We start from the raw sequence: 12802 nt of genomic DNA on the forward strand, positions 1-12802 counted from the left end.
CAAGGACACCGACTCAGGACAGGTGTCCACCTTTCCTCACGGCCTACAGAGATCAGAGGTCATGAAACCCTCATGTCACACTCAGAGAAACTGATGCCAGCAAGAAGGGAACCCATGCACCAGCTCTGCAGATCCCTGGACTTGAGCCCAAACTCAGTCTGGGACAGCTGTGTGACCACGAGCATGGCCCTCAACCTCTCTGTGCCTCCAGTTCTTTTTTGAACAATGACAATACTCCCACACTGGTCAGGGATGTTGGGGAACTAAATAACAGGTCCCCCCAATAAGCGCCCCCCAGACACCATGCTTCTCTGCACAGGGCAACCACGCAGCTAATAAACGGTAACATCTGTGGCCCCGGAGACTGTAAGCGTCCCGAGGGCAGGGCCTGGCAGGTGGCAAGGGCTCCAGAAATGCTTCCTCTGTTGTCTCTCAGCTCTAGGTCCCCATCCACAGGAAGCACTCACCCTTGTGCAGCTTCCTGGTTCACCTCCACAAGGACCTCGGGAAACAACGGTGTGTTGTGGCGGGGACACGGGAGAGGAGGGATGATGAGCCGGAAAACGGGATTCCACCCAAACATGCCTGAGGCTGAACTAGTGCTCCTCAGCCCGTGTGCAGCCCTCCCCAGCGTCAGAGCGTCTGATCAAGTCCCTATTTTACAGGTGAGGAGGGAGTCCCCCGGCAATCTCGTGATTTCACTGCTGCAGGCCCAGCTGGGTCCAATTTCTGGTCCAGGAACTAAGATCCCGCAAGCTGGGCAGCGTGGCCAAAAAAAAGTTACAGGCGAGGAAAGTGAGGCTGAGCGAGCTGCAGAGTCGCCCAGGCCTTGGCCTCTGGACCCTGGGCCCCTCCCTCAGCCGCTGGTGCCCCCGAGAATCCTGCACACACCCCCAGGACCCGAACACGCCCACATCTCCTCTTCAAGAACCAAAAATCCTCTTCAGGACACGCAACCCCCCACAGTGCCCGTGGTTGGGGTCGCCAGAGGTGCTGCGGGCTAAGTGGCCCGGTGGAGGCGGTGCCACACGCAATGTGCTTGTTTGTCCATGAGGCTCCCTGGCGTGGCCTGAACAAGGGGGTGACAGCCCCCTGTCTTCAGTGTGGTTACCACCCTGGGACCTTTCAGGAGGCTGGTGAACCCAGAGCAGCATGGGGAGGACTCGGCCTCCATGCTTGGATCTGTGCGTGTCCAGGGTCAGAACAGCCAGAGGCCACCGTGTTGGCGGACTCGGGCCGCCATAACAGTAAATCACAGGCCAGGGGCTTAAACAACAGACAGTGATTTTCTCACAGTTCTGGAGGCCAGAGTTCAAGGTCAAGTGCCATCCGGGTTGGTTCCTCCTGAGGCCTCTCCTCCTGGCTTGTGGCTGACCCCCTTCTCTCCATGTCCTCATAAGGCCTTTCCTCTGTGAGCAGCAAAGAAAGAGCTCTGGTGTCTCTTCCTGTTTTGTTTTTTTTTTTCTGGCTGCACAGCATGGCTTAGGGGATCTTAGTTTTCTGACCAGGGATGAACCTGGGCCCTCGGCAGTGAAAGCACCGAGTCCTAACCACTGGACAACCAGGGAATTCCCTCTTTTCCTCTTCTTATAAGGCCACCAGTTGTATCAGACTAGGGCTCCACCCTTATGACCTCATTTAACCTTAATTACCTTCCTCCAGGTAATCTCTGAAGATGGTCACATTGGGGGTTAGGGCTTCAGCATGTGAATTTGGAGGACACACTTCAGTTCATAACCACCACGGAGCGGTGGAGTCTGGAAAACTCCAGGGGACTAGGAAGGAGCAGAGGGGGGTGCGGACAATGCCGGCTGGTGGAGGAAGAACTTAGGACCCGCTAGTACCCCAGCGTGGCATCGCCTGGAGGCAGGGTTAGCATGAGGTGGCCTGGCTGGGCTGAGACTCAAACAGAGCCCAGAGGCCAGCCTGCGGGGTGGACAGGCTCCTGCAGCCACTGCCCCCTGACCGGGAGCCCCAGGAGCCTCTTCCTGGCCATCACCAGATGAAAGGATCCTGCTTGGGAAATGCAGCTTGGGAGTGCTCACCTAACGAAGAACACACGAAAGTCACAGATGCCATAGCCTGTGCCAAATAACCTCTGATCGCCACCGCCACGTTGGAAACATTTGTTTTCAGAGAATAGAAGCAGCAGCAGCCGTTCCCCTCTCCCCATCGCCTCTCCCTCCTTCTGGCCCAGCTGCAGTGGGGAGGCTGGGTGGCCCCAGTGGGAGCCAGGCCAGTGCCACCGAGCAAGGCAGGTTTTAAGCGGTGGTTTTACTCGAACAAGCAGCTGCAGCATCTGCGTCCCTCTGCGTGGGTCACGGTTTCCCACGCTGGCCCCGGGGCCAGGCCTTGGGTTGGGGAGGCCCACCCGCAGGGGTCACTCAAGCCCTCAAACCCCGGGGAGGCCCCAGGTCTGGGGTGGCCAGCATCCCAGCACCCCCTCTTCCCGGGGGCTGCTCAGCTGGCAGTGGCTCGGAACCTGAGCCCGTGTAGACCCTGCTCCTCAGGCCTCCTCCTCGGCCAGAATCCCATTTGAACCTCCCCACCCCAGCCGCTGGGCTCGTTTCCACCAAGTGACTGGAAATCCTGAGGCAGAGTTTCTGGTCAGGTCTGCCCGGTTCCCACAGGAGGGCAAGGGAAAGGAGTCGGTGTGCGGACTGAGCCCTCGGTAACCCGGCTGAACTGGCCAGAGAGGCCCCGAGAAGGCCAGTCTCGGGAAAGCTGTGTGCTGTGATGTCCGGCCGGGCACTCGGTGCACCTCGTTCCGGGGCTCGCAGACCAGCAGCCTCTGCCCCCTCCCAACCTGGACACGTCTGAGATGCAACAGGGCCCCTCTTCCAGGAAAGCGTTTACGTGCCCTGGCTGGCTTCCCACCCTGGGAGAGTTGGGGTGCCCCAGTGCTCTCTCCCCTGGCCCCCCTCCCCGGGTCTGACAGCTCCCTCTCTCACCCAGGGGAGACTCTCAGGCCCGACCCTGCCCGCTGACCCACGGCAGCTGCTCCGGGAGGCCGCTCGGGCCCCTTCCAGAGCTGGTGTCTGCCGCCCCCTCACTTCTTCTGTTTATTTTTCCGGAGCTGTTTTTGACGGCCCGTCATCAGCTCCATCATGGAAATGCTTCCTTTTAAGGCAACGGGGGCATTCGTTTTGGGGGCGGGGGGAGGCGTACAAACCCTCTGGAGATTTCTACACAAAATCCTGCCCTCCTTCCCCTGCCCGGGGTACGTGTGTGACGCTGGGCCGCGGCCCAGGGCCTGCTCAGCGGGCCACGTCCAGTCCAGCAGAACGGGAGCCAGCCTACAGGCACCATCAAGACACCGAGATGCCAGCCTCTGTGGTCTAACCAACTCTGGGACACCGGGTGTGCGAGAGGCCTCCGGGTGCCTGTTTACCCACCTACCAAGTAAGGGGACTGGACTGAGAGGCCGCTGAGGGTCTCGGAGGTGTTAGACCTCAGATGCCGCAGCGGTGAACAGTCTTGCTCCCTGGGCCGTAGCGCTGGCCTGGGCTTGGCTGGACACAGCCCCTGCTCTCAGCAACATGGGGCAGTCAGCGTGCTCCCAAAATCAGCTCCTAGTGAGATGCAATGGGGCTTTTTTTTTTTCTCTAAAGGTTTTCAAATAGGACCAGGAAGATAGGGGTAGAGAGAGCTAAGCAGCCCTTTAGGGGCCAAATACTCAGAGGAGGGCCAGCGGCAGCCCTTTCCTCACCAGCAGGCGTCAGGTGGGCAGACGGCACGGTGGACATGGAGACCCCAGGGAGCCTTGGGGTGACCGCTGAGGATGGCAGTGGGGTCTGAATGGGCGCGGCCCCCGCTCGGTCCGGAGCTGCATCAGCAGAGCCCACCCTGCACGCCCCTCTCCACCTGGGCACGGCTTCCCTGTAAGCCGGGTGCCTTCTTCTGAGGGCAAGGCTGGTGGCGGCTAAGAGTGACCCACGTCCTGTCTGCCTGCAACAGAAAGGCTGCGCCCAGCAGCACCCCCAGAAGCCATGGAGGCTGAGGGGCTCGTGCACAGCCACGCTGTGTGGGGCTGGCGCCCTCCCTGCCCCGGGCTTGGCACGGCTGGTGTGTCTTCCGCCATTTGTCCCAAATCAGACAGCCCCACGCTTGGTGGGGTGACTGCCTGTGGGCAAGTGGACGCCCCAGGTCTGGCCTGGCCCCAACGGTGCCCACCACCCTCACGTGGCCTCCAGGACCCCCGCCTCGCCACTCCACCTGCTGCTTCTTCCAGCTCCAATGTCCACCCCAACCCCAACCCCAACCCCAACCCAGCGGCTCTGGGGACCCTCCCAGAGGCTCTGATCATGGTGTTTATTTCTCCTGCAGCCATCACCACTGACGCCAAGTCATCTCAGGGAACTTTAATGAAAGTGTCAGCTGTCCTTTCCGCCGCGGTGGTACAGAGATGGCCAAGCTCAAACTCGGACACGCGGCTGCCGACAGACCACCCGCCACCCAGAGCGCGAGGCCGGGCTGCCCTCTGCTCGGGCTCCAGACCCAGGGCCCGGGCTGCGAAGTATTGCTTCTCATCGCCGAGTCCGGCAGCCAAGCCTCGTGGAAGGTTATGTCTGGCCTCCAGGCCGTCACCCGCCCACCGGCTTTGCCGACCCTCAGGCCTGAGTATCAGACGGATGACGGGGTGCCCGGGGACCCAAAGCGACCACTGCCGCTGTGGTTTGGCAAAGGAGTGCTTTGACAGCTACACAAGAAAGAGTGGTCATTCCATCACTAAACAGCACACATCCTACATAAATAAAAAGCAAAAAGGGAAAGGTGGGAGAGGGAACGAAAATTGGCACAGACACTGAGAGATTGCTTTCCAGTTTCAATGCGACAGTCCCAACCATCAGATTCCAGGGGAACAGAAACCTGGGCTGGGTCTAGGTTTTCCAAGCAACGTGTGTCCCCCCTGCAGGGGCGGACAGGGATGGGAAGCCAGGCCAGAGAGGCTGGGGGCTGGAGGCCGGGAAACCCACCAAGTCCAGAGATGTGCAGAGGACAGAGGAGCCTGCTCTGCACCCTCACCTCCCAGGAGAGCAGCACTGCGTTAAAACGGTGGGTCTGCTCTCCTCGTGAGAAAAAAAGTACAACTAAATAAATACAGTATGCAGACGTCTTTGAGTGACTTCTTTTTCCATCCCCTGTCTCGGCAGGTCCGCGAGCAGAGGGGAGAGTGGGGCGGGGGGGGGGGGGGAGACACGTGGCCCCTGTGTGCCGAGAGCTCAGGCAGGAGCTGCCCGTTGACACACCAGGTGAGCCTTCACCCGCCAGGGACACGGGAAGGGTCCTGGGACAGTGACACCTGTTACTGCTCTAATCGCGTGACAAGCCAATGCCTTTTCCTGAGTCATGCCGCCGCTTCCCTCCTCTGGTTCAACAACACCCTCTCTTCCTGCAAGTCCAGCATGGAAGCTTTGCCTCTGGTTCTTCTCGCCTCACCCCCATCCCTTTTTGGGAAAAAGTGATGGAGTTCTTCACAGACTTGTTTCTCCAAAATACTTAGTGGTCTCCCCCGTTCTCTTTCCTCTAAGTCAGAAGGTCAGGGGGCTTTACCAGGCGTGTCCTGGCTTCCGCACAGGTGTGCGGAGCATGGGGGGGCAGGGGTCTGTCCCTCCACCTGCTCTGGGATGGGAGCCCCCGCCCTCAGCCCGGCCTGTTTCTAGCCACGACCCCCCCCCCCCCCCCCCCCCCGCACAAGATGCTCAGGAGGCTTCAGAAGCGGCTCCTGATGGAAACAGCTGGCGCTCGGAGGAAGACGAGATGCCACTGGGACACAGGTTGTCCACAGGGTACATTCTAACACCTTATTAGGTATTTGAATCTGTTAGGAAAAAAATTAGAAACTATGTATAAAACTTAAAAATATTCAAGTATCAAAAGGCTATTCGGATCAAAGTTTAAAACAAGCTGTCGGCAAACTGCCACCGTGAGAGGAAACCTCTACAAACGTTTGCTGAGTGTGCAGCAGAGAGCGAGGAATGACGCAATCTGTGGCGGGGGGCTGGGGCTGGGGGGATGTGGGGGACGATTAGGGGAAGGGAGAGTTGGGGATAGACGGGCCACGGGCCGGAGATCAAGGCCTTTCTGAGCCGACAAGGAGAGCGTGTGCCCGGCGGGGCAGCCGGGCTGGTGGACGGGATCACTCGCCCTAGACAACCAGCCATAGAGCACACAGCCCGGGCCTCCCTCCCCCGGGGTCCGGTCCTGGACGTCACGTGGCCTCACAGGGGAGCTGCTCCCAGGGGCACGTGATGCGCAAAAACAAAGCAACAAGACAGAAGAGGAAACAGACCCATTTCTGCACAGATCCTTCTAGAAAGAGAAGAAAGAAGGCGAAAGGGGTCAAGCGCTACACAGTGCAGACTTAGCTTTTCAAACCCCGTTACAAACAGGAGTCGAATTTCTAAGTCTGGGAAATCCAAAGGCCCCCACCCACGCTGGACGGGGCCTGGCCCCGCAGCATGAAGCAGCAGCAGTGTTTATTCGAGACACGATACCGAGGGAGTCTGCTCCTGTTCCCTTCTCCCCGGAGAGGCTGCATCTCGACAGGTGATCCAGTAATCTTTAAACGCTCATAAGTTAAATGCATAAAACCACTCCCTTCGCCTGGTCCCGCCCAGGCCCGTGACTGGAGGTGCACTGGCTTGGGGTGCCCTCTGGCGGCGGCGTGGAGAACCACCGTCTGAGGCCAGCCCAGAGCTCGCAGGCCTCGCGGGCTGGGGGCCGGGAGCTGCCCAGGCCACTTGGCCTTTTGCCTTGGGTCGTTGTCTCTCGACAGCAGCCTGGCCCTGGGGGGGTGGCCCCGTGACTCCTCTAGAAGGTTCGGTTCCTGCTCTGCGGAGGGCCCATTTCCCTAGGAGGCCCACGGAGGTGGAGCTGGGCCTTTAGACTTCGGTGGAGAAGAGGACGCTCTGTCTCTTGCTGTCCGGGGCGGGGATGGCCTCCAGCTGCAGGAAGTACAGCAGCACCTGGACCTGCCGGTCAGAGCAGGAGGGGACAGCGGCTCAGAGGGGAGGCCTTCCGGGCACAGCCAGGGCCTGGTGACCGAGGGCCCTGCTGGCGACACGAGCCCCTCACGGCAAGAGATCTGGGCGCCCCTGAAGGACCGCCAGGTGGGGGAGCCCTGAGAAGCCCCATGAAGGTGCAGAGGGAAGAGCAGTGGCCTGGGCCCTCCCCGCCCTTCCGAACGGCCACCTCCCCTGCACGACTCAGCGGCAACCGCCGGCAGGATGCAGGGAGGGGCAGGCAGAGGCCACCTGTGTCAGGCCGGGTGGCAAGGGTCACTGTACCTGGGACATGACCTCCAGGGACCAGCTGTCGGTCATGGAGATGGGCTGGCTGGGGTTGGCGGGGAGCTTGCTCTCCTTGTCCGAGGGCCGGAGCAGCGTGGGTCCGAACACTGTGGCGAGGTTGTGCAGGGACATCTTGTTCACCGTCTCCTTCTCCGCCACCCTGCGGAGGGCCGAAGTGGGGGGCTGCTGGGACCCTGCCTCGGGGATGGAGGTGGGCGAGGACCCGGGCCACCCCGGGGAGGGAGGGCCCCACCCTGGCTCTCGTGGGTCGGAGGGGCCTGGGATGAAGAGCGCTCAGGCCACCAGGTGGTGGGGCGGCTCTGGGAAGGACGCGCTGGGGGGTGGGGGTCGTCCGAGCACACCCTCGGGGATGGGGCGGCTCTGGTACCCAGAGGAGAGAACCACAGGCCGGGGCAGGTGTAGAGAGAAGGCCCTGGGTCCCGGGGAGTCTGACGGGAGTCCCACCGCTGCCCTGGGGGTCGCGGAGCCCTGAGCCCCCGGAGAGGAGCCGGGGGTACCTTTTCAGGTGGTCCAGAAGGAAGAGGAAGGTCAGCAGGTTGGCCTCCGGGAGCGACAGCAGCAGGTTAAGCATGCAGCTCTCCTTCGCCACGGGGTCTGAGAGGGCTGCGGGGGCGGCGCGGGGGGTTACTTCTCAGGGTCACAACCACGGGCTGGAGGCCTCTCCCAGGGCCCCCGTCGGAGGGCACAGGCCAGCCCAGGCCCGGCGTCGTCCTGGCTCCCACAGCCCTGGCTCCCGCTGAGGACCCTGCGGTGGGACCTGGGGTGGGAGCTGGCCACGCTGGACGCCTTTTCTGAATCTCAAAGGGGTCGACGGCACCGACGGCACCAGCGGCAGGAGGCGCAGGGGGCAGCCACCCTCCAGGCCCACTCGGCCGTTCCCACCTGCTGCTCGGGAGAGCCCGAGGCCGGGGAAGCCAGGTGCACACGGAAGCAGGAGAGACAGGCAGGAGGGCTGCGAGGCCCCAAGGCCCCTCATCACATCGCCCTGTGCCGCCGGGGGCCAGGGCCTCTGCTGAGCAGCCCTGGAGGGAGGTGCGGAGGCCACAGCTGCCCCGGACGCCAGGGCCCCCACCCCCCAGGCGGACTGGGGGTCAGGTCGGGCCCGACGCCCTGCCTGGTGGGGCCAGCACCTGGGACTAGAGAGGAGGACGGGGGTCCCCAGGGCCCCACACCCAGGCGCGTCCACAGCTGCTGCACCCTCTCGGGTGACGCGGAGGGACGGGGCCCGCGGGCAGCCCGCTGAGGACGGGCAGAGGCCTCCTGGGACCAGCTTGGTTCTCGGTCCCCCGCTACGCGCAGGGTTTGGGCTGAAACGCGGGTTCCCTCACCTCACCCCCGACCCCCCGTGCTCACCGATGCCCTCGGCGAAGTTGGGGTAGAACTCGTCCGTGAAGAGGGGCTCGGGCAGCTCCCGGAAGTAGAGCTTCAGCGTGCCGGCGATGGCGTTCACGTCCATCTCACTCATCATCACCGACACGTCCTTGTTGTCTGGAGAGAGCGCTGCCGTGGAGCCAGGCCCACCCCAGACCCCGAGGCCGTCCCACCCTCGGAGCCACAGCCCAGCCCCATGCCGGTCCCCCAAAAGGAGCTGGAACCACGGCGAGGCCCGCCCATCCAGGGCTCCAGGCCAGGCCAAGGATGCAGGCAGAAGTCCCGGCTCTGCCCCCTTCCACTCCCGGGACGCTCTGGGGTCTCGCGTCCTTAGCCGGCAACGGGGGCAGTTCCCCAAGCTTTGCGGCAGCCAGACGCGGTGACCCCCGGGCTTTGGTCGGCACCTCTTTTCCACCCACCGGGGCAAGCAGGCCGCGCCCCGGTGTGAGGTGGGGCCACCCCACGGAAGCCCCTGTTCCAACACGGCAAGAGCCACGCACGCATGGTCAGGACGGGTTAAGAACTGGCTTCGGCAGAACCTCCTTCCACAGCGCCCTTTCCTTCTCGTTGTCACATAAACGGGCGCCCCGGGCACCTGCCCACACCGCCGTCCCGCACCTCCTGCCCCGACACTTACTGACGTCAAAGGCTGCCTTCAGCGCCTGGATGTCAGTGGCCACTCCGGACACGCGGTAGATGCCAACCTCCTCCATGCCCCGGCGCTCGATCTCCTCCACGCACTGGCGCACGATGTAGGGCACCTTGGACCGCTCCCTCCTGCAGGGAAGGGGACACCCTCAGTGCCCGGCAGCCCTGGCTTGAGACCCTGCACCCTGTGTCTCTCTGCACACGGAACACCCAGGTTCGGGAGCACCCAGAGCCTTCTGCGTGTTCTCCCTCGGCTCTGCGATCTCACGATTATCACTGCTTCTATCTTACTGGGGCCTCTCCAACAGCTCCAGGTGGCTGGGCCCCCTACGAGTCACATACACCCTTCGGGGGACCGTCAGGAGGCTTTTCTAAGTGAGGTCAGCCCCTGGGAGTCAGGCCAAAGATCCCAGGCCCTGGGTTAACAGGTGACTGCAAGCGGCCTGGAAAGTGGTCTGGTCTCGGAGTCGGGCGAGGTGACCCAGTCTCGGCCCTGTCCCCCACCTGCTGTGTGAGAGAAAAACCCTGAGCCCTCCAGGCCTCGGGCAGAAGTGAGCCCTGCGCCTGGCAGACAGCCCGGCTGGAGGAGCGACTCCATGATGCTGCCTCAGGTCAGCGCTCAGACGCCTGTGATTCTATACTTTTCTCTCCTGCGTCCTGCCAACGGACAATTCCAGTACCTCCAGGCAGGATGCCTGGCTAAGAACACTTCAGACACAGCAGACGTGCTGTCTGGAGGGTCAGCTCCAGTCTAGTTTAGCGACTAGATCCAGAAGTCCAGCAAAGCTCTGTCCGCACCCCCTCTCACGAGCGGCGCCTATCTGGGGTACCCGCCGACAGTGTTCTCTTTCTCGCCCAGAGCCGCCCGGAGGTGCTGGGGGCACAGATGGGGTGGAGCCAGGGCTGGGCAGCGCTGTGTGGACACACTAGGTGTCCGGGGAACGTCTGACGCAGGTCCCAGCCTGACGAGCACTGAGGTTGGGGCCCGGCCAGATTCCAAACTGGGCAAGCGAGTGGATTCTGGGAGGAAGTGGCCCGTGTCCCCGAGAAACGGCCTCAAACCTACACACAAGCTCCTCCTGGCAACTGACCCATGACAAAGGGGCAGAGCTGCCATCACCGAACAGGAGCCCCCGTCATGACAAATTCCAAGCAAGGGAAGAAAACCCTGCCGAGTGCAGCTCCAGGGGCGGCGTGGGAAGGTGGCGGGACACCCCTGAGCTGATGGGGACACGTTTCGTGGTAAACACAGAGGCAGCCCAGCACGGTGCTCCACGGGCCTGGGAGGTGTCCCGTGCAGTGACCGTGCACAGAGCGGGAGACCCACACCTGCTCTTTCCTCCGGAAACACCTGGGGAGGGGGCACCTGCGGTCCCAGCCCCTCGCCACTCACTTGGTGACCACGGCGATCTTGACGCCGAAGACGCCTGTCTGTTTTCGGGAAGGCATCCTCTTCAGGCTGAACTCCCTGCTGGTGAACTTGACTGACAGCTTCACTTCAATCTGCAGGGGGAAGAGGGCACGACCCTCTCATCCTCCTGGTCCTCACAGTCTGTGCCCCCAGAGGCCCCGGGATCTCACCAGTTCCTCCTTCCCCTCTCCGCCCCCATCCCGGGCGAGCAGGGTAAGGTCCAGGTTGGGGGCAGCCCCTGGTCCAACTCTGCAAGAGCCGGGAGTTGTCAGGGCGATCTAAAGACTGGCTTCCGCAGAACCACCCCACCAGGACCCCACTGCTTCTTTCTTGTTTAATTCTAACAAGGACAACAAAACACTAAGGAAAAAGTATAGATAACAATATAACAAAAAGACGAATTATCTATCAAATGGTAACATTTTGTCCTACACGCCCAGACCTTTTTTGGCTGTGTGGTAGTGTTTTTTTCTTTTTAAGGTCTAGATCCTTCTGGGGCCGCTAAAGGCTAATCAGGGGTCTTCGCTTCTATGGGCAGACCCCAGGGTCGAGGCCCTGCCTGTCCCCATGACGCCCTTGGATGGCCATTTGAGGAGGGATGCCCAGTGCCGGGTGGGTGACCACACTGCAGCCACAAGACAGACTCCTGCCTGCCCTGCAGGGCCTCTGCCTCCCCTGGCCACGCTCCCCCTCAGACAGCGGCTAGGGCTCAGCCTCCTTCCAACTATTTTGGAAGAGACTGGGACCACTCCAACCTTCTGCAGGAAGCGGGTGCCGACACAGGCCCGTGGGTACATACCCCGTTCATGGCAATGACGGTCCGCTGCCAGTCTCTGTCCTGTAGGGCCTGGGGGTCCAGCTGAAAGCAAGGAGTCATGACTGTCAGATGCCCCGGGGTCTGTGCAGAGGCAGGCCGGCCGGCAGCAGCCCACCCCTGCTCCTTCACGTCTAAGTCAAATCAGAACAAGACCTCGGCCAGCACCTCTATCCAGAGGCCAAGAGGGGTCCAGAGAGAGGAGAGAAGCTGCTACAAGCCCCTGGCACCTCGGAGCCCTGCTGCCCCCAGACCTTCCCTGCCTGTAGCCCAGGCTCGCCCCGGGGGTGAGTCAGTGGAACAGCTCGGGCCCTGCACCCTGTTCCTCCCGTCCCTGCCCAACGGAAGCGGACGTCCGTGCTGGCCGCCGGGGAGCTGGGAGCCATCCTGCTCCCCCCGCACCCCAGCATCACAGCTGCTTCGCGCCGCTCGGGGAGGCTGAGCAGTCGGTCTGGACACACTCTGGGGAGTCCGATTTTGACAGCACCTTCCTGAAGGTGCGTCACCCAAGAGCTGGGGACACTGTCTTCCCCCTTAGAGTGCCCACCGGTCTGGCTGCGGGAGCCCACGCAGGCAGGGTCTCCAGTCCAGGCCGGGCCCATGGCGCAGAGTCAGGCCCAGAAGGACCTGGAGCCCAGCTCTAAGTCACGCCGCTGGTGAGGGGCTGGAGGCAGGCTCCCGGCAGCCCCTCTCGCTTCTGCCCCACGGAGCTCTGCACGAGCGCCGGGCCTCAGGACGCCGCAGGTGAGCGTCACCTGACTGACTGTGCTGCGGGAAGACGCCCAGACCCTCCCGGTCAGGCCACGTGACCCCCGTCCACAAGGGCTGCGTGTCCCCTGTTCCGGGGGGCACACGTTCTGTACCCGCAGGCTGGGCTGGGCGAACAAGCGCCTGGGGTGTTCTCGTGGAAGAAACACCTCCCCCGGCCCCGCAGAGCGGATGGCAGCTCGGCCAGAGAGCGCCCAGGGGACCCTGGTGTGACGCCGGGTCAGGGAGCCGCTGTCCGGCAGGACACCCCCGGGCACTCCTCGCACGGCACCTGGGATTTCACCGCTTGCTTGGGGCGACGGTTCATTTCTGCTACTAGGAAGCTGCTGAGAGCAGGACCACACCTGTGCCTGCAGCCCACACATGACGGTACACAGTGCATTCAGGACGGCCATCACCTGTTTATCCAGTGCAAGGCACCCGAGAGGTGACAGCCACCTGGGCCGTGTGCAGGGGAGGCAGCTGGAAAGCGCGGCC

General features: G+C 62.5%; 1 protein-coding gene across 5 annotated transcripts in view; it reads right to left on the reverse strand.

The window, feature by feature from the left end:
* Window positions 1–6274: 6274 nt before the first annotated feature.
* The window catches only part of BCR (BCR activator of RhoGEF and GTPase), a 91916-nt gene continuing 85388 nt past the window's right edge, over window positions 6275–12802 (reverse strand). For all 5 annotated transcript variants that reach the window (XM_057744913.1, XM_057744912.1, XM_057744911.1 and 2 more), the window contains 7 exons: window positions 11543–11602; window positions 10726–10835; window positions 9322–9461; window positions 8667–8801; window positions 7811–7916; window positions 7290–7452; window positions 6275–6974 (listed from right to left, as the gene is read on the reverse strand). In XM_057744913.1, the coding sequence (XP_057600896.1) occupies window positions 6885–6974; window positions 7290–7452; window positions 7811–7916; window positions 8667–8801; window positions 9322–9461; window positions 10726–10835; window positions 11543–11602 (804 nt within the window). In that variant the 3' untranslated portion in view covers window positions 6275–6884. The remainder of the gene's footprint in view (window positions 6975–7289; window positions 7453–7810; window positions 7917–8666; window positions 8802–9321; window positions 9462–10725; window positions 10836–11542; window positions 11603–12802) is intronic.

Source organism: Hippopotamus amphibius, chromosome 8, assembly GCF_030028045.1.
Source record: "Hippopotamus amphibius kiboko isolate mHipAmp2 chromosome 8, mHipAmp2.hap2, whole genome shotgun sequence".
Classification (NCBI taxonomy): Eukaryota; Metazoa; Chordata; class Mammalia; order Artiodactyla; family Hippopotamidae; genus Hippopotamus; species Hippopotamus amphibius.